The sequence below is a fragment of the Ochotona princeps genome, chromosome 2 (assembly GCF_030435755.1).
Source record: "Ochotona princeps isolate mOchPri1 chromosome 2, mOchPri1.hap1, whole genome shotgun sequence".
Classification (NCBI taxonomy): Eukaryota; Metazoa; Chordata; class Mammalia; order Lagomorpha; family Ochotonidae; genus Ochotona; species Ochotona princeps.
In genome coordinates this window covers 38,354,728-38,375,628 of record NC_080833.1, presented here as the reverse complement: position 1 = coordinate 38,375,628, position 20,901 = coordinate 38,354,728, and the positions used below count along the sequence as shown (strand labels likewise).

At 37.4% G+C, this 20,901-nt stretch overlaps 1 protein-coding gene across 3 annotated transcripts in view; it reads left to right on the top strand.

The window, feature by feature from the left end:
• SPATA6 (spermatogenesis associated 6) overlaps positions 1-20,901 on the top strand; it is a 120,690-nt gene that overhangs the window by 94,629 nt on the left and 5,160 nt on the right. For all 3 annotated transcript variants that reach the window (XM_058681321.1, XM_004598486.3, XM_012930721.2), the window contains one exon: positions 19,618-19,709. In XM_058681321.1, the coding sequence (XP_058537304.1) occupies positions 19,618-19,709 (92 nt within the window). The remainder of the gene's footprint in view (positions 1-19,617; positions 19,710-20,901) is intronic.

Here is a 20,901-nt window from a genome sequence, read left to right as displayed (position 1 = left end):
TAATCTTCAAAATAGAAAAAGCGTTGTTCATGGTCCGGTATAAAGCAATTCATTTTACTGCAAGTGAATTTCAATCTGAACTGTAACTTGAGGAAGCAGGAATGAGAGGTATGGACTCTGAAGGAGCTTCTAAGCTGATTTGTGTAGTAATTGTCAATTGAGGGGGAAAATTGGGTTGGGTTTGTCAAATCTGATATTAGAGAATGCCAATAAGAGAATATTTTCTGAACTAAGGCAAGTAAGCATTCCTGAAAATTGAGAAATAATGACAATAGATCCTTTTTGTATTCGAGTTTTTCTTTGAATGGGTAGTTTGAAAAGCAGGCATTTATCACCAGTGTCATGTGGAGCACTAAGTTTAGTCCTGGGTTGTGGATTATGTGACTTTGGGTTAAGATTTAACATGATTTGTGTACTGTGTTTAAAATTCACTAGTATTCAAGTAATAATACACATATGGAATGTATACAAGTCCTAAGAATAGCTTGATGAATCATCATAAAATCAAGAGATTTATGTGTGTAAACTATCTGCCAGACAAGAAACAAAACATTCTTAGCTCTGCAGAAGCCCTAGAAAGTTTGCAGCTATCATGGTAATTAATCCCTCATGTCTGGCACACCCTTATCTTCTAAAAGCAAGATTAGTGCTATCATGTGTTTTGAACTTGTCACAAATGACATTCTGTGGTTTCACTTTTTTTTAGAACTTATTTGACTCATCTTTTTAATTCAGAGAATTTTGTAGTCTTAGTTCTTCATTCTTGCTGCTCTTCAGCACTTTGTTGTGTACTCATTCCTCTGTTGATGGACATTTGGGTTGTTCCTGGTTTGTCTCTTACAGAAGTGCTATGAACAGTTTGCACACATGTTCTTGGTATTTGGATATCTGCTTGCCAGAGAAATTATGCAGAGGATGTATATACGTCCAGTTTTAGTAAACAATGCTAAAGAATGTTTCATGTGATTTTTGTGATTTATATTCCCACTACCAGTGCTTGTAAAATTCATCATATTCCACACCCTCACCGCTTCCCTGGTTGTGTCTGCGTGCATTGCCTGTGTGTGCCGCATGCACACTTGCCTTTCATTTTGGCATTCTGAGAGCAGAGGAGTTTTTCAGGTAGTTGTTTTGATGTTTCTATTTCCTGATGACAAGTTACTCTTCCCAATGACTTAATCTTGCAAGTTTTAAGTATCTTGGCCACTTGGATACCCTGTTTTGTGAATGATTATTCAAGTCCTTAGCCTGTGTTTTTCATTTTTTTTTTAACTGGATTGTCTACATTACATTTCTGGTTAAGAGTTTTATACACCACAAATCAGAGAAAACTTGTGATAATTTGTCTTTTTAGATCTGACTTTTTTCACTAAGCTTATGGTTTCTGATTGCACAATTTTGTTGCATAAGTCAGGATTTTATTATATTTTTAATGGCTAAGTAGTATTCCATTGAATAAATAGACATATAAGTATATATATGTATATATACATTCATGCATATTCTATTTTTAAAAAATATATTTGTTTTTATACTTGAAAGTCAAAATTATGGAGAGAAGGATGCAGAATTGTTTCTGTGTTGTTACCCTCCTCAAATGACCACAATATCCAGACTGGATCAGGCTGAAGCCAGGAGCTATGAGACTCCTCTGTGTCTCCCACCTGGGTGCAATACCCAAGTATGTGGGCCAGCCCTCACTGCTTTCCCAGGTGTAGCAGCAGGAAGTTGGATCCGAAGTGGAACAGCTGGGACTCAAACTAGCACCCTTTTTGGATGCCAGCGCTGCAGGCAGTCAGTTAACCCTCTGCCCCACAGCACTGGTTCCTACCACATTTTCTGTATCGAGTCATAAACTGATTGACACATGAGTTGATTCCATATCTTACTATTGTGAATTTAGCTGCTTTAAACATAGGGATCCAAGTAACTCTCATACGTTGATTTCATTACCTTTTGGTGGTAGCTAATATATAGTGTATGGGAAAAAAGTGTGTATGGGTAAAATGTTGTCAGCAATATACAGTTTTCACTCGTTGAACTTTTATTTAGCGGAGTATTGAGTATGATTATAAAATAAGTTTAAAAATTCATAAAAATGAAAAAAGGAAGGAGGAAGGATTGTGGAAGGAGGAAGGTATGTTTTCTTAGAATTGTATCTATGAACTACTTCAAATTTGTTCTCTCTATATTAATAAAAATAATTTTGAAAAAGCTTTATATGGATTCTTATTGTGAGTTCCATTCCTAAGAAGAGGCTCAGGGGACAAATAGCCTTGACTTCTTGCAAAATAACATTTTTTATTTATCTTCTATAGCTGTAGTTTGGCAGGCTGTAACATTCCTTAACTTACCTACTTTTCCAAATTTTTATTTATTTCATTTTTATTTGACAGACAGAGACAGCTGAACAGAGAAGTGTAGCCACTGATTCAGATCCAAAGGGCGGCATCAGCAGGGGCTATGCTTGGCCAAAGCCAGGAGCCAGATGCTCCATCCGGGTCCCCCACAGGAGTGTCCAGGAATCAGTATTTGAGCTGTCACCTCCCAGGGTGCACGTTAGGTGAAAACTGAACTTAGAAGTGGAGCCTTGACTTGAACTGAGGCACTCATACATGGCATGGCCTTCCCAAGTGAATATGTCAAATATTTATCTCCATTTATCCTAAATATGTTGCTGATTATCTCTGATACAATGTATTACTGTCAGAATTTACTGAAAATCAAATTTCGTTGGTAAGTTACCTGGTCTATTTAAAGTCTGTGTTTTGGAAAGGGGGTCTCTAATTGTACTAGTATACATCATGTTTGTTGTTTTGGACTGTTTTCTATCCCCCACCCCAGGTATATTGTAAGTCTATTGCTGATAAAGTTTTTTTCTTAAATTATTGTTTTTAGCATAGTTCTATTGAATTTTATTTTTCAGTAACTCCTATTTTATGTGTGTGTTGGATCGTATTTCCATGTTACACATTTCTTGCTTTCTTTCAGATTAAATTCATGTCATCATTTCTCTCTCTTTTTAAAAAAAGATATTTTTATTGGAAAGTCAGATTTACAGAGAGAAGGAGAGACAGAGAAAAAGATATTCCATCTGCTGGTTCACTCCCCAAATAGCCACAATAGCTGGAGCTAAGCACATCTGAAGGCAGGAGCCTCCTCTAGGTCTCCCACACAGATGCAGGGTCCCAAGGGTTTGGACCATCCTCTACTGCTATCTCAGGCCATAAGCTGGACTGATGGGAAGCAGAGCAGCTGGGACATGAATTGTTACCCATAGGGGACCCCGGTGCATGCAAGGTGAGGATTTTAGACACTAGGATATCCCACTGCGCCCTTTTCATCACATTTCACGAAAAAAAAATTTTTTTTCCTGCAGTGGTTGTTTCCTAAATTTTTAGAGGGAAGCTCTGATTTAGATGATTTTTTTTTTAATTTGTAGGGCAATCATTATTTTTAAAAAAGATTTATTTATGTTTATTGGAAAGTCAGATATACAGAGAAGAGGAGAGGCAGAGAAGATCTTCTGTCCGTTGATTCACTGCCCAAGTGACTTCAACGGCCAGAGCTGAGCTGATCCAAAGCTAGGAGCCTGGAGCTTCTTCCAGGTCTCCCACGCGGGTGCAGGGTCCCAAGGATTTGGGCCATCCTCAACTGCTTATTTATTTATTTATTTATTTAGTTAGTTTGTTTCTCGCCCTCATTTGTTGGCTGTTGTGAATACTGCTGTAATAAACTTGGAAATGCTAATGTCACTTCATCCAATGTATTTTCTTGTGTGTATACTCAAGAGTCAGATTGCTGGATCCGTATGATAGTTTTAGTTTTCTGTGGATCCTCCATACTGTTCCCACCTATGACATGCACTGGCTGTCTTTTGTCTTTTTGATAATAACCAAACTACTGGACTAAAGGGATACTTCATTGTGGTTTTGATTTGCATCCCCCTGAGTATTAGTCATGTTGAACATTTTTCTTTCTGTACCTGCTGCCCATTTGTACATCCTCTGCTGAAAAATGTCTGCTTTAATCTATTAGCTATTTTTGAGTTAAATGATTTCATTTATTTGCTATTAGCCCTTTGTCACATGTGTAGATTATAGATATTTTATTCCATCTAGTAAGCTGTCTCTCACTCCGTTGATTGTTGCCTTTGCTGAGTCATTTATTTGATGAACTCCTGTATGTCTGTTTTTTGCTTTTAATTCCTGTGTTTTGGTAGTCTTATCTAGAAAATCATTATCCACTCAGGGTGAACTGTTTTCCCTGTATTTTTGGTCTTACAGTTTCAGTTTTAGGTCTCATATTTAGGTATTTATTCATTTTTATGTTCATTTTGTGAATGGTGAAAAATAGAGATCTGGCCATCTTCTCTATGTGGCTTTCCCAGTTTTCACAGTAGCAATTCTTTTTAAAATTTTTTCTCTTAATGCACATGCTTTGTAGACGATTATTTTATTACAACCCATATTTTAATAACATGTAGGAGGCTGAATTGTTTTTATTTACATATTTATTTCTCTAAATGCAAGTGAAATCCTCAAAATTGTCTTGACTGCCAAATTTCTTCTTTCAGCCTTGAAAGTTAGTGCCAACTTGCTGGGCAATGCTTTCATGTCATCCTCCACTGCTTTTCTAAGCTGTAAGCTGGATGAGAAGTGGAGCAGCTGGAATTTTGACCAGCACCGTATATGGATGCTGGTGGTACGGGGTGCTACACCTTGGTCATGACTCCAGTGATAAAATCTTTATGTGAGATTCTCTCTCTCTTTGCGTGTTTCGTATAAGCATTAATTGCTGTAAGCTTTCTTCTTAGTACCAGTTTCACTGTATCCCATAAGATTTGGTATTTTTTGTTTCCATTTTCATTTTTTCCCCAAGTAATTTTTACTTTGCTTCTTGATTTCTTCATTTGTTCACCGTTGAGTTTTTGCAAGGAACCTGGCCCTGGGATTTGGTTCGTTGTCCTCTCCTAAATGCAGCTGCCTCCCTGCACCAGGTTCTTTGGAGTTGGGGGAGTGGCATGGAAGCTTGTTCCTGCTTGAAAATGAATGCGACTTTAATTTAACAAGGTGAGGTACTGTGCTGTTTGATCTGCCTTCCAAAGTTCTGTGTAGGGGACAAGGGTGAGTATAGATGTTCGGTGGTTGCCAGGATCTCCTCCTCAGTCGGCATCTTAATTCTAACCCTCTAAGCCTTCTTTATCTCTCTAACTTGATGCAAATTTATCTCTAATCACCACTTTAGGTACATGTCAATTTTTTTTACATGCTTACTATTACTCACTTGAGAATATTTTCTAATTTCACTGTGATTTCTTTATTGATTCCATGTTAATTAAAATTCCATTAGTTTGATAGTCTCTCTGATTATTCACAGCTACCTTTATTTCTTCTCAGCTGGAGAACATAATATGAGTCATTGGAAATTTAATAACGTTTCCTTAAGACTTGACGTTTAGCCAGTTTTAGTAATTCTGTTTGTACCTGTAGAACTTATACCCCATTATTACAGGGTCCAGCAGTCTGTAAAAATCTGAGTACATCATATTTATTAACCATATTGTTCTGAACTTCTTTATACTTAAAGGAAAAACTGCAAAATTATTATGCATTATTTACTCTGTCCTTTAATCATTAAAATGTTTTGAATTATAATATGGAGACATATGTATCTAGTTGAGATAGTAAAAGCTAATAATGAGGCCACCTATGGAATTATACATAAAACAAAATAAAATATGTTTAAAAATATAATGAGGCCACCTACCTGCTAAGCCTATTTATTTAAAAAAGTTTTATTGAGATATATATAATTCATATATCATAAAATTTACCTAGTGGGTTTTAGTGCAGTAATAAGATTGTTCAGCTTTTAATATATCTATGTTCATAACATTTCATCAACCCAAAATAGACATACCATACCTTGTAGTTACCCCGCTCTAAGGCACCCACTGTTATCATACTGTAGGTAATCATTCTGTGATTTCATAGAAAGCCATTACTCAAATGTGGTGTTTGTGGTTGAAATCTTAATGATACTAAATTTTAGTGATGTTATAGTATTGCTTTATCCTTTTTAAATTTTGATTTTAAAAATGCATTTATTTGAAGAGGTAGAGAATATGACAGAGAGGGAAAGACAGGGCTCTCATTGGCTGGTTCACTTGTCTGTGGTTGCCAACAGCTGTTCAAGCCGAGAAGTTGATCAGGGGCTCCCGCATACGTGTCAGGGACATTGGCTGTCTGTCCAGGTGCAGCTGGAGCTAGCATTCCAATATGGAATTCCAGCAGTGCAAGCAGAGACTCAGTGAGCTATGCCACAAATTGGCCCTTATCTTTTTTTGTTTGTTTGTTTTTTGGTAGCCAATATTCCATTCCATTCCATTTTTTTTACATGCTTGCTATTACTCACTTGAGAATACTTTCTAATTTCACTGTGGTTTCTTCATTGACTCCATGTTAATTAAAATTCCATTAGTTTGATAGTCTCTCTGATTATTATGTAATACCACATTTTATTTTTCCATTCATTAGTTATTGGATGGATCAGTTGATTTTGGTGGTTGTCACTTTTTTAGCAGTTGAAAATAACGCTAATATTAATATCTGCATAGTAAGCTTGTGCTTATTATTGTAAGTAATAGCCAAATTGTTATCTAGGGTGGCTCAAGAGTTCCTGTTCACACCAGGATAATGATTCCCAGAACATTTGCTAAACTTTTCTGTTTTTCTCAAGACATTCATTCTAATGTGTGCAAAGTGGTATCTCCTTGGAGTTCTGACTGACATGTCAGTAATGACTAACAAATATAAACATCCTTTCATCTGCTTATTAGCAATTTGTCTTCTTTGGAGAAATATGCAGTGCTTTCTTCATTTAAACTTTTGCTACCTTTTTATTACTAAGTTTTAATATTATTTTATTCTACATAAACTCTATTAGATCTGTGATTGCAAATGCATTAATTGTGCAAGCTGTCATTTCACTTTGCTAATGAAAATGCGTTAATTGTGAAATTCAATTTTAGCTATGTTTTCTTTGGTTATCTGTATACAGGATTTCATATTTAAGAAATAATCAGATCGCAAAATTTCTTTTTTACTGATTATTTATTACTATTTATTTATTTATTTATTTATGCCTGATGGGAGTCCCACAGCAGTTCTTGTCTATGTTTTTAAAGAGTATTATTGCTTTGGCTTTTACAATTAAGTTTATAGACTCAATTGGAATTTCTTTTTAAACTTTGTATGACATAAGGCTTCCAAATTAATTGTTTTTTTATTAATTACATTGTATTATGTGACACAGTTTTATAGGTACTGGGATTCCCCCCATCCTTCCCCTAACCCTCCCCCCATGGTGGATTCCTCCACCTTGTTGCATAACCACAGTTCAAGTTCAGTTGAGATTCTTTCATTGCAAGCATATACCAAGCATAAAGTCCAGCACCTTATTGTCCAGATAAGTTCAATGGCTTGTTGGGGAGACCTTCTCCGGTCTGAAGGTAGAGCCAGAAGAGTATCATCCTGATCAATTAAAAGCCCCAACATAACATCAGCAACAATTTATAACGTTATGGAATTAATTGGCATAGCATTGAGTAACCAGTATGTTAAAAAAAATGCAAGTTCTGAACCACATCCTGTGACTACTTCATTGACATTTCAATTTTAGTTTATATACAACCATGTTCTATACATCTTAAAATAGCTATAGATTACTGTTCAGATGTCTTGTGTCTATTTTCATTATAACATTTAGCCTTTTATAGCGTTGAAGCATAATTTTGCTGAACCTGGCTTTGTTTCGGGTAGTCTAGACTGGCTTATAACTCTAACAAGACATATGTCAACAGTTTAGGTGCAGAACAGTCTTAGGAGGGGTGTGCAGAGAAATCCTCAATACCCTAGTGAGGAGTAACTTGTAGAAAACTGATTATCCCAATGGTATTTGTTAAAAAAAAAAAAAAAAAAAAAACCTGTTCTTTTCCCTACTGAATTGCTTTAGCATCTTAGGCAAGAAAAATCAATCAACTATAAATGTGTGGTTTTATTTCTAGATTCTCAATTCTGCACACACATAGACACTGTCCTTAAACCAACTGTCCTTGAACCACTGCCACGGTATTTTATTGACTGTAGCTTTTGTGCTGTGTTTGGAAATCAGGAGGTGTTAGTTCTCTAATTTTGCCTGTCTATCATCTTTCCATCCTGCCTTTAAACTAGCACCACAATATTTTAATGACTGAAGATTTTGTAGCTCAGAAATCAGGAATCATTAGTTTTCTGATTTTGTACCTGCTTTTCTAGATTGTTTTAACTTTTTTTTAAAAGATGATTTGCCATTTCTCTAAACCTGTTTTATAGTTCATTATGTCAGTTTTAGGTGTTTTCTTTAACAAAATTGCTTCATGTATTCTATCTGTGAAATTGCTTCCCAAATACTGTTTTGTATTTTTAGTTTTGATGTCTAGGAACACATCTAAGTTTTATGTATTGCTTATATTCTGCAGCTTTGCTGAAGTCTTGTTAACTGTAAATAATTTTCAATGTATGTGGATTCCTCAGAATTTTGGGGGGTGGGTTTATATTTTTTTCTTTTAAATCATTTTATTCATATGAAGTCAGCAAATTTCACATATTTCACAATGCAGATATTTTACAAGAACGTGTTATTTGAAAATTTGTACATTTTATTTCCTTGTTGGTTTTGATTCTGGTTTTCCCGGCTGGTGTCTCCAATGTGTTACCGAAGTGCGGAGAGTGGGCCACTCTTATCTTACTCCTGACATCAGTGTTTCATAAGTATGTTATCAACTCTTTTCCTCTCTTGTGCAGATGATTTTTATTATTTTAAAATTTTCTAGTTGCCTGAGTCTTTTTGAGCATACAAAGGTACTGGTTTTCATCAAATGCTTATTTCTTTATCTGCTGCAATGATCATTTTGTTTTTGTCCCTTACTTTATTAATATAGACTATTACATTGATTTCATTTTGTATGTTATATCAACTTTCCATCCCTAATATAATTCCTGATTTCTCATTATATGTAGTCCTTTGAAATTCTTACTGTATTTGGCTTGCTAATATTTTGTGAGAAATTTTGCCTCCATATTCATGAACCTTTTTCTTTCTTGTGATATTGTTGCTTTGGTATTAGAGTAATATAGAAAGTGCCCAGAGATGCCACCAAATAGCTAGCAAAACTGATAAAGACATTCGGCAAAGCAGCCAGATACCCAGTGTGCCAAAACCAGTGGTATTGTCATAACCAATAGTGAATTATCTGAGAAACAATTCAAGAAAACATTCCCAGCTACAGTAGAAAGACAACCTACTGTGTTTCCTCTCATATGTGAAATTTAATATATATAATTAAAATGTGGTTGCCGTATTTAGTATGTAATAGTATATACTATTTGTAAATTCTGTTAAACAATAACCTACATTTTATATTTCATTTTATTTATGATTACCATGATTTTCACATTATGTGATAATAGATCTGCACCTGCTTTAAACACAGTATATACCTCTGTGCGTGTGTATATATACAGAATCACGAATGAGGCAAACATGGCGAAATGTTGAAACTGCTTAAATCCGTGTGTGCTTATTGAACTTCTTATATTCCTCCATATCATTATTTGAAATGTTGTGAAAGAAAATAGCAAAATAAAAAACATACTTCTTTCAGTACTTAGTTCAACTTAGTCCTTTGGGGAGAAGTTTGTTTACTAATTCATCTGCTCTTTTGTTATATTTCAGATTTGTTCTGTTTCAGTGGTTCTTATCTGTTTAAGAATTTGTTTTTTTCATGGTTGGCCTAAAATTATTCTTAGTATTTCCTTTTTACTTTATTATATTTCTGTACAGTCTCCAGTAATGTTCCATTTCTCATCTTGATTTTAGTAATTCAAGCCTTCTTGGTCTAACCTGAAGTATTGTTAAGCATATAATGCTTTTGAAGAAGTGATTTTCTTTTTCATTTTATTTTTATACCTTGAGCCCAGTTTATATCCATTCTCCCTACTTTTTATTCTACCTGGCTTGAGTTTGGTGGTGGTTTTATACATTTTGAGGTGAAAGGTTTAGGTTTTTGACTTGAGGTCATTTTTTTTTCTTTTGAACTAAAAATCAGTTTATTGAGCTGACATGAAGGAAGAACAAAAATTCTCTGGCTCATTGGAAACCACTAGTAGCCAGACAGGGGCCAGGGTTGCAGGTCCATGTTTTCTTTCTTAAAAATATTTACAACATTATTTCTCTTTTAGATTTGCTTTTTAACCATCATATAACTCTTACATGTTTCTTTTTATTTAAATTTTCTTCAAAATGTGTTGTAATGTTCCTTAGGGTACCTTTTTGTCTTCTTATTTAAAGTATATTATAGCATTAGAAAAAAAAAGGCAGAATCCATGGACAATAAAACAGTCTTGACAGCTAAAAATATGGCTGGGAAAGCCCAAAACAGCTTCTCCAGGGTCTAGATGGGGATGTCCTGGGCAGTGTTCTCTCTGTGAATGAGATTCCAGACTCTGCCTGTCAGGATCCCTAAAAATTACTCTGGACAGACATGAAGTGCATCCAAAAATCCTCATATGACTAAACAGGACATTCATTCTCACAAAATCTGGCTACAGTCCTGGGGAAACACACATCCATCCTTGCTCCATAACTCAAATAAAAACAGAACTTGTTTTTCTCTCAGGGTAAGCCAAGCCGACAACACAAAAACAAAAACAAACAAACAAATAAAAGCAGCCCCCAGAGTACTAGTCTTTACTGGACAAATAGGGACATGCAAATTTTTATTTTAATATTAACCGTTCAAATATTTAATATTTGTTACATGTTTGCTAATTGACCAAATTTCCTTCTGTCACTGTCTTCTAATTTCATTTCATTGTAGCCAGGTATATATGGTATACTTTCAGATACTTAGAATTTTTTAGATTTATTTTGCCTACATATGATCTCTCCCAGAGAATTCCCACATGTACGCAAGAGAATGTGCTTTGCTGCTGCTTATTTGAGTCTTCTATAGATGCAGTTAGGTCTTCTTGTTTTGTGGTGTTGTTCAGTCTTCTGTTTTCCTATTGATCTCTCTCTTTTCTATCCATTGTGGAAAATTAAGTATTGAATGTTAAAGTTTTCTAACTGTACACATGTCCTGTTGGTTCTGTTTTTCTGAAGAACCATGACCAGCGCAGCCTGGGAGTGAGAAACTTCTGGGGCTCATCCACAATTTCTAGCCTTTGTGTCCAAGAACTCAAGTTTTCCAGATGAAGATACTAGAAAAATCCCCTCCTTGCTGTGACAGAAAACCAATCCATGTGAAATATGCCTGTAACTGATCCCACTTCCTAGACTGAGAAAACAAGAGCAGCTCCCAGCGCCATGGAGGAAGCAGGCTGCTCACCCTCCAACATCCTCTAACCTTCCACTCTTGGGGATCACCACAAGCAGAAATGTGTGAAACTGTGAACCAGATAGCATTCTAGGGGCCTAAAATACAGTGACTTAATTGTAATGTTAAATAATATATCCCCTTCCTTGGCCATAAAAAGGATTTTAGGATAACGGTGGACTATACTGCTTCGAGAACTGCTAGACATGGATTGTATCTCAGGGAGTTCTTAAGAACACCAAAGTCGTCGAGCTTGGAAATGAAAACAGGAGTGCTAGGGCAGTTTGAAGGCTCTTACACCTATAGCCAGAGCAAACAAAGAAATGCAAATATTTAGCACGATTACTATAAATCCTCCCTGCAGAGCTGTATTTTCATCAGTTTCTCTTACTCTATATAACATGTATGACTTTCAAAATAAGTAATCACAAAGGACAACAGAAAACAGGAAATAACACAGTTTGAAGACCACCAACACACATGTGAATTATTACAGTGGCAATTTGGAATGACTAAATGTTAATGGTTCTGATGGAAAGAGTACACCATTGGCCTGACATAGTGGTTCAATTGACTAACCTTCCCCCTTCAAGAACTGGGATCCCATATAGGTGCCGGTTTGAGTCCTGACTGCTCTACTTCCCATCCAATTCCCTGCTTGTAGCCTGGAAAAGCAGTGGAGGATGGCCTAAAGCCTTGGGACCTTGCACTTATATGGGAGGCATAGAGGAAGCTCTTGGTTCCTGGGTTCAGATTGGATCATCTCTGGCTGTTTATGGCCATTTAGGGAGTGAACCAGTGGATGGAAGATTGTTCTCTCTGTAAATCTGCCTTCCCAGTAAAAATAAACATATTTTAAAAGAAAAATAAACCAGAGTACACAAGCAGATGGGTAATAGAGGCAGAAGATGGAACCTGTAAAAAAAAAGTATAAGGATAGGGTAAAAAAAAAAAAAAAAAAAAAAAAAAAAAAAAAAAAAAACCAGGAATAGAATATAAGTAAATCCCCTTTGAGTGCCTGGCGCGGTGACCTAGTGGCTAAAGTCCTCGCCTTGAATGCACCGGGATCCCATATAGGTGCTGGTTCTAATCCCGGCAGACCTGCTTCCCATTCAGATCCCTGTTTGTGGCCTGGGAAAGAATCTTGAGATACTGCACGCATGTGGAAGACCTGGAGGAAGTTCCTGCCTCCTGGCTTCGGTTTGGTGCAGTACTGGCCGTTGTGGTCTTTTGGAGAGTGAATCATCAGATGGAAGATCTTCCTCTCTATCTCTCCTCCCTTCTGTATTTCTGACTTTGCAATAAAAATAAACAAATCTTTTTAAAAATTGCCTCTTTGAATAAAACAGTGTAATGTTGGTAAGGGCACTGTTTAATTGCATTCTAACTTTCCCATGTCCCTTCTCCTATCCTTCAGTTCCATACTAGACTTAAAAACCTGGGCCTGGCGGCATGGCCTAGTGGCTAAAGTCCTTGCCTTGAACACTCTGGGATCCCATATGGGCGCCGGTTCTTATCCTGGCAGCTCCACTTCCCATCCAGCTCCCTGCTTGTGGCCTGGGAAAGCAGTCGAGAACGGCCCAAAGCTTTGGGACCCTGCACCCGCGTGGGAAACCTGGAGGAGTTTCCAGGTTCCCGGCATCGGATTGGCGCACATCGGCCGTTGCGGCTCACTTGGGGAGTGAAACATCGGATGGAAGATCTTCCTCTCTGTCTCTCCTCCTCTCTGTATATCCGGCTTTCCAATAATAATAAATCGTAAAAAAAAAAAAAAAAACAGCCCACAACCACAGTATAAAGCAATGTCCTGACAGCCATCATAGGGGCTGAAAAAAGCTGGGCTTTCTTCAAATGCCATGTCCGGAGAACCGTCATTATTTAACCTGTCTGAAGATTGCCTGGAAGACCCCACTTACAGTGTTTTCTTTCTGTGATATGTGTTGGAGCATTCTCAGTACAAAAATCTCTGCCCTGGGGATATTTGTCAAAAATAATTACAGTTGTTTAGTTTCACAGCAGTCTGTGGTGCTTGACGCCAGTTGGAAACAAAAAGAGAAGCTCATCAAAAGGTCTTAAAAGTGAAAAATGAGACAATCCTTAGGGACTTTGGAAAGCTCCTTCATATTCCTGGGACTTTAGAAGACCACATAGCTTTGTATGGCTGACATTAAAGCTTCAGACATCCAGAAGTTGTACTAGCAGACTTAATGATTTTAAGAGTTTACAGACGTATCCATCCAGTCGTTACCTGACCATTCAGCTAACAGAAGAGAGATTTTAGGGATCGCCCTTAGAAAACAACATGGATTTTACAGAAATAATTTAAAAAGCCACTAACCAAATAACTGGATTAAACAGCAACAACAAACAGTGGGAGAGATGGAAAAGGAGGTTCATAGTCTGTCCTTGAGGAACCCAGATATCGGACTCACCTTAGACAAAGGACTTCATCCAATTATGTTGATTAAGATGGGTATTTGATATAACAGTTGAAAACTCACTTGGGATGACCATATCCAGTATCGAAGTGTTGGGCTTGAGTCTTGGCTTCACTCCTGATTCCAGCTTTTGGCTACTCCAGACCTTAGGAAGAACCTAGGAGTTGTGTACCTGCCACCCATGTGGGAGACCCAGATTGAGTTCCTAGCTCCTGGTCTAGCTGTGTTTCTTTTTCTCTATCCTTCAAATAAATAAATAAATATGTAAAAATCTTATTTTTAAGATTAGTTTATTTTCATTTGAAAGGCTGGTTTACAGAGAGATGGAGACAAAGAGGCTTTCTCCATCCACTGGTTCACTGCCCATATGGTTGCAACAGCTGGAGCTGAGCCAATCCGAGGCCAGGAGCCAGGAGCTTCTTTGCTATCTTCCACATGGATGCAGGGACCCAACACTTGAGCCATACTCCAGTGCCTTCTCAAGCCATAAACAGAGAGCTGGATGGGAAGTAGAACAACCAGGACATGAACTGGTACCTATTTGGGATGCCAGTAACACAGGTGGAGGTTTACCTTACTGTGCTATGATTCTGGCCCATTATGTAAATTTTTTTAATTGTTAGGAGTGAGCATTGTGACAGAATGGATTAAACTGCTACTTGGGATACCAAGCTTCCCGTATCAGAGTGACTGGAATTGAATCTCAACCATGCATCCAAAACAGCTTTCTACAGAGAGCCAAGAGACAGGAAGAGATCTCGCATTCATTGGTTCACTCCCTAAATGTCCACAGTAGTTGGGCGTGGGCCAGACGGAAGTTGGGAGCTAGAAGCTCAGTCCAGGTTTCCCACATGAGTGCCAAGGATCCAACTACTTGCCATCAAGTAGTCATCACCTAATCCCTACCCAGGGTGTACGCTAATACAAATTCAGAATTAAGATTTAAATCCCGGCATTCTAAAATGGAGATATAGCTATTAACAGAAATGCAAATAAAAACCACATTGAGGTTCCACCTAACTCCAGGGAGAATGCACTACATTTATAAATCTACTAACACCACCCTGCTAGCATGGATGGTGAGGGAAAGAGTACCCTACTCCACTGTTGGTGAGAGCGCAGACTAGTGCAGCCACTATAGAAGTCAGTACGGAGAGTGCTACAACAACTGAAAATTGATATACCATATGACAGTTATCCCACCCTGAGAAATATATCCAAATGAAGTGAAATCTGATGAGAAAGCAACATGTCAACCCTTTATTTATAGCAGCACAATCCGCAATAACAAAGACTTGGAAACAACCCAATGTCTGTTGATAAAGGAATGGATAAAGAAACCGTAATGCATCTACTCAATAGAATACTAATCAAGTATCAAGATGGCGGAATAGGGTCAGGACATGTTTAAATGGACAGAAAAACATTTAATCAGGATGAAACAGAGAGGACATATTTCAGGAAATAGGAAAGGACAGAACAACAGCAGAGGGGTACCTGGAGACTAACAGACATAGGAAAGCAGCGGACACAACGGTGTGGTTTGCAATGACTGATACTCCAGCAGCATTCAGCTAACGGCAATCTGAACTCCACCAGTAGCCAAAACTCCACCAGCAACCAGGTGGGAAGCGACTTTCACTGCGAGCTTGGGAGGTGAACCCAGACAAAGAACTGTCTGTCCTGCTGGTCCATTTGATTTGACCAGGAGCAGCAGATCCCAGATGGACAGTGTGAGAACAGAGTGGATTTCATAGCCCATTCAGCCTCCTAGAGGCAAATTGGGCGCCATTTTGCGTAAGGAGGAAAGGACAAGGGAAAGGACTGAGCATACAATGAGCTGGGAGTGAGCTCATTTCTGACTCGATGTGGCATTCTATAGGTTCCACCCGGAGCAGGTCTAGGTAACCCTCAGATCTGACGGCCAGCAGATCAAGAACTGTAGTGGTGCTACGTCTGGTGCCATTTTGTACACTGTGGCAATAGCTTCAGGACTGCAGGGGACAATAATAAACTGCGCATGTGCTGAGCTCAGGAGAACTCAATGAGTTCCATAGATTGCACTGGTCCCACAGGAATATAATACCGACTGTGGCACTGTACGGTCAAAATAGGTCCGTGTGGCATCCAGACCTAACGTCCAACAGGTTCTGACAAGATCAGCACCAACAACAACCTAGCTATATAGGACATCTGGTGTCTCTCTAATCATGGGACCTGCTGCAACCGGAAGTGGGAGAAAGGTTGCAGAGACAACGGTGTAGCCTCAGGATGGTATCACAGGAGGTGGAGAGTGGTGAGCCAAGAGATGGGGCTACGGAGACCATGGTGGAAATCTAACATAAAAATCCAGACCTGGAACTTGCTGAAGGTTGTGGCACAAGAGGCTGCAAGAAAAGCTGTGTACCATCCGCAATAAGTAAACTCACATTGTAGACCTGTGGCTGACACAGCTTAGAAACCTGCCCCAAGGAGAAGACTCTGCTAACAAGAAGTACAATGATCAAGAGCAAAAGAAGAGACAAAGGCACAATGAATATTACTGAAAACTCCCGTGCAAAGGAGCAAAACCTATGCCAACCTCAGAGTTAACTGAGGAAGACATCAAGAAAATGGGGGATAGAGAATTCAAAAAACTTATTTTAAAGCTTCTTATCAATAATTAGAAGCTCATGCAAGAGTTCAAAGAAGTTAAGGAAGCAGTAAAGCAAATCAAGGCTGATATATCAGAATTAAGAACACAGCAGACCAAATTAAAAGTACAGTGGAGAGTCTCCAAAATAGAATGAAGAAAGCAGAAAAAAGAATCTCAGATTTGGAAAATATTTCCTGTCATCAGGGGGAAGCAAACAAAGAGCTGGAAGCAGAGCTGGATTAGGCCAAAAAAATTATTCAAGAATTGAAAGACACTATTAAGAAGCCAAATATAAGAGTTATGGGAGTCCCAGAAGGTGCAGAAAGGAAGCTGAGTTTGCAAATGTATTTAATGAAATAATAAAGGAAAATTTCCATAATCTGGAGAAAGAATTGGGAAACAACATCCAGGAGGGGCAGAGAACTCCCAACAGGCTTGATCAAAAGCGGTCTTCACCAAGATACATGATCATCAAGCTCTCTTCAATTGAACATAAGGAAAAGATCCTTAAATGTGCACGTGAACAAAAACAATTGACATATAAAGGAATGCCAATTAAGCTCACTGGAGATCTCTCACAGGAAACTCTACAGGCAAGAAGAGAATGGAGTGACATATTCCAGATTCTAAAAGGAAAAAATTGTTGGCCTAGGATAACATATCCAGCAAAGCTTTCTTTTGTCTTTGAAAATGAAAGAAAATTCTTCCACAGTAAAGAAAAGCTAAAAGAATTTGCCTCTTCCAAACCTGCCCTACAAATGATACTTCAAGATGTTCTCTGGACAGAGAAGATGAATAGCACCCACCAAAACCAAAGGCAAATGTGAAGAACATCCCAATAAAATGACAACAGAAGACTAAATCAATGAACAACCCATTCCTAAAATGCCAGGGCCAAAGTACCACCCATACATATTAACCCTGAATGTAATTGGCTCAAGCTCAATCAAACGTCATAGATTAGTAGACTGGATTAAAAAGCAAAACCCATCTGTTTATTTTCTGGAGGAGGCACACTTCAACAAAGATCACTGGAAACTCTATCACATGGGTTTTGTTGTTTTCTGCTGGTTTCATCTCTTCAAAACATTTTCTTCTGATTAAATCATTCAATGACTCATAGATCATGCAGTGGCATTTTTTTCCAGAAGGCTCTTGATTTTCATTTCTTCAGCTGCACGTTAGTCATTTAATAGTATGTTATTTAACTTCTTGCTGTTGTTAATTTCTTTTACTCCCTGATGTTGATTTTATTTTGTGGCTCTTCGTTTAAGGGGATATATAGTAGCTGTGTAATGGAGACTGTCATATCTAGTAACATGTCATTTAACTTCATGGCATTGTAAATTTCAATTTTTCTTTCTATTGTTGATTTTATATCATGACTTTTCATTTAAGGGGATGTTTAGTAGCTGTGAAATGGAGACTAACATTCAGATGTGAGGATGCAGTGTGGTATGCGTTTCTACTTCCAGACAAAGATGGACTTACAATGAAGCTGTTTACTATATCTTGACAATAGGATTCTGGACTCTCTGCCATTGTCAATGCCTGCAATGATGGACATATGACTGAGTAGGAAGAACTTTATGTTAGTAATGATATAGAGGAACTTAGGTGGGGGGGAGGATTTTGGGGAGGAGATAAGGGAATATGGAACTGTATCATAGAATGATAATAATAATAATAAAATATAAAAATTTTTAAAAAGAATATTAATCAGCCATTAAAAGGAATAAAATTCTACCATTTGCAACAAAGTGATCCAAACTGGAGACCATTGAGCACAATGAAATAAATGAATCCCAAAAGGACAAGCATCATATGTTTTTTTCTTATTTAAGGCAGTATTCAAAGAAAATACAAAGCAAATATCCTGGTGAACAAACATACACATATATTCTGATAGATACAGTGTGTAATGGAGACTTGCATACTGGGAAGTGAAGATATGTTGCAGTACACATCTCTACTCCCAAATAAGAGGAGAAATCCTAATGAAACAGTTAAATATACCTTGACATTATAATACTAAATTTTCTCTATGTATGCCTACAATTCCATGCTGTAGTTAAATAGAATGTTAAGCTTGTAACTTAAACTGTTACTGAGGGATTGTACTATGGTAATAATACAGGGAGAAATGCTGGGAGGGGGAAATTGTATCATGGAAAATGATAGAAAAAATGCATAATGTTCGAGCACTAACTTAAAAAAGTTATTTTAATTGTATTCATAGTACACTGACTGATAGAAATTAAGGAAAAACAAGAATCAATTGAGGTTAGCTTTACAAAATAAACCTAGAAGCAAAAACAATCCTAAATGTGTATTTACATTTTCTGTAATTTTTAAACTTGGTCTATTATTGCTTATATTTTTACTCTTTCCAATTTTATCCTGTCAACAAAATTTTAAAATCCATTCATAATCTGTGTTCACCTAGTTTTTTTTTTCTTTTACAAAAAATACCTCCTTATTAATACTAAAATTTGTGCTTCTTCCTTTTATTATCCTTTGGTTCTGTTCTTGCTCAACTCTACCACAAGGGTGCCAACTAACTGGCTCAGAAAAAAAATGATATTAAATTATATAAGCACTATGCATGTGAATTCACTGTAGATGTTATAATTTACCAAACTCTTCCCTCAGAATCTGACATCCAGCACCCTTGTGTGTGTCCATGAGAAGTTAGGAGCAGGCTGCTCATACAGAGCAGAGCAGGCATTATGTATTTTCATTGTAATAACCTTGCATTTTCATTTTTACCATTTCTGGTTTGTGCTGCACTTTGTCTTCTGATGAGTTCTGGGTCATGTTCTTTGTAAATCATGGGTGCATGTCAGAAGGCTTGTACTGAAATGGTTCTTTCACATACTGCAGAGTTAGGAGGCAGACGCCATCCTTCTGGTTACTCATATGAGAAAATGCATGATGCTGTAATTTGTATCACCTAACACATCCACTCCCAATCCTTCATTTTGATTCAAAAAGATAATAAATTCTTAATTACCTCTTAGTTTCTGTCCTAAAATATAGAAGCTTTTAATTCAGATTATTATAACGAGTGAGGGCAAGAGAACAAGAAAAAAATGAATTAATGAAAATCTTGAAAATTATCTTAGGATGAGAGAGACCCAGAGAAGGACGATGACCTGGAACTGAAAAGAGGTCTTTTGTACAGAGACTCTGCCTGCGACAGTGACCCCGAGTACAGGTATGCCGTGGGATGAGGCTCTGGGGACAGGTCTTCTCACACTTGGCATACATATCATCTGTTTCTTTATCTTCTGAATTTGTGGGGATTTGGCAACTCAGAAGAATCCTTAATAACACATTTAAAAAATATATATTCCTACAAAATGTCTTAATCTTTTGTTTTACGAAGAAGTGTTTTATAAAAACACATACAGCCAATTAACAGTGATTCCTTGCGTTCGACCTTAGATTTTTATTTGGCTTCTCTGCAAATCCACATATTTAAAGATACATTTATTCCTTTTAAGATTTGTTTTGTTTTTTATTGGAAAGTCAGATATATAGAGAAAGAAGAGACAGAGAGGAAGATCTTCCATCTAATGATTCACTCCCCAAGCAGCACCAATCTTAAGCCAGGAAATTCCTCTAGGTCTCCAATGTGGGTGCAGGGTCCCAATGCTTTGGGCCATCCTCAACTGCTTTCCCAGGCCACAGGCAGGGAGCTGGATGGGAAGTGGAGCTGCCGGGATTAGAACCGGCACCCATATGGAATCCCGGCATGTTTAAGGCGAGGACTTTGGCTGCTAGGCCATTGCACCAGGACCCTTCTCTCACCTTCTAATAAATCAACTGTTTCCACAATAAAAAAAAGGATACATTTATTCCAATCTAACAAATTTGCATAACTTAAGATCACAAGTGAACATTTTTAATACTATTAGATCATGTTGTTCTACCTTAAAATTTTAAGAGTATTAATTATAATGATATAGATTATAAAGACTGTAAAGCAAATCCTTTGAAGACTTCTGAAGGCTGTGTCAGTTGCCATAAGTATAGTATTTAAAAACAGCCAAGCACCTACTTATATAAAGTTCTCTAACTCTTTGGCGGCTGTACAACTGGCTTTTATTTACCTTCTTTTATTTCTGTTTTATTGTATGGTTTTTTCTTCTTGAAATTTCTTAGGAACAGTTATAACTAAAAAGGTTCAACAATGGGATATGTTGCATTCCTAACTGGGATTATGCTTAGTTTAACACCCATGAAAACATGAGCGGAAGTGTGGGAGTGACTCTTTCCCAAAGTTGCTCCCTCCCAAGCAGGGAAGCAGCCTAGACCTCTTGGATAAGTCATATATTATTGATGAAGCTGGAGAAGCAATCCAGAGCAGAAAAGGAGTATTCAGAGATCACAATCTTGAGAAATTT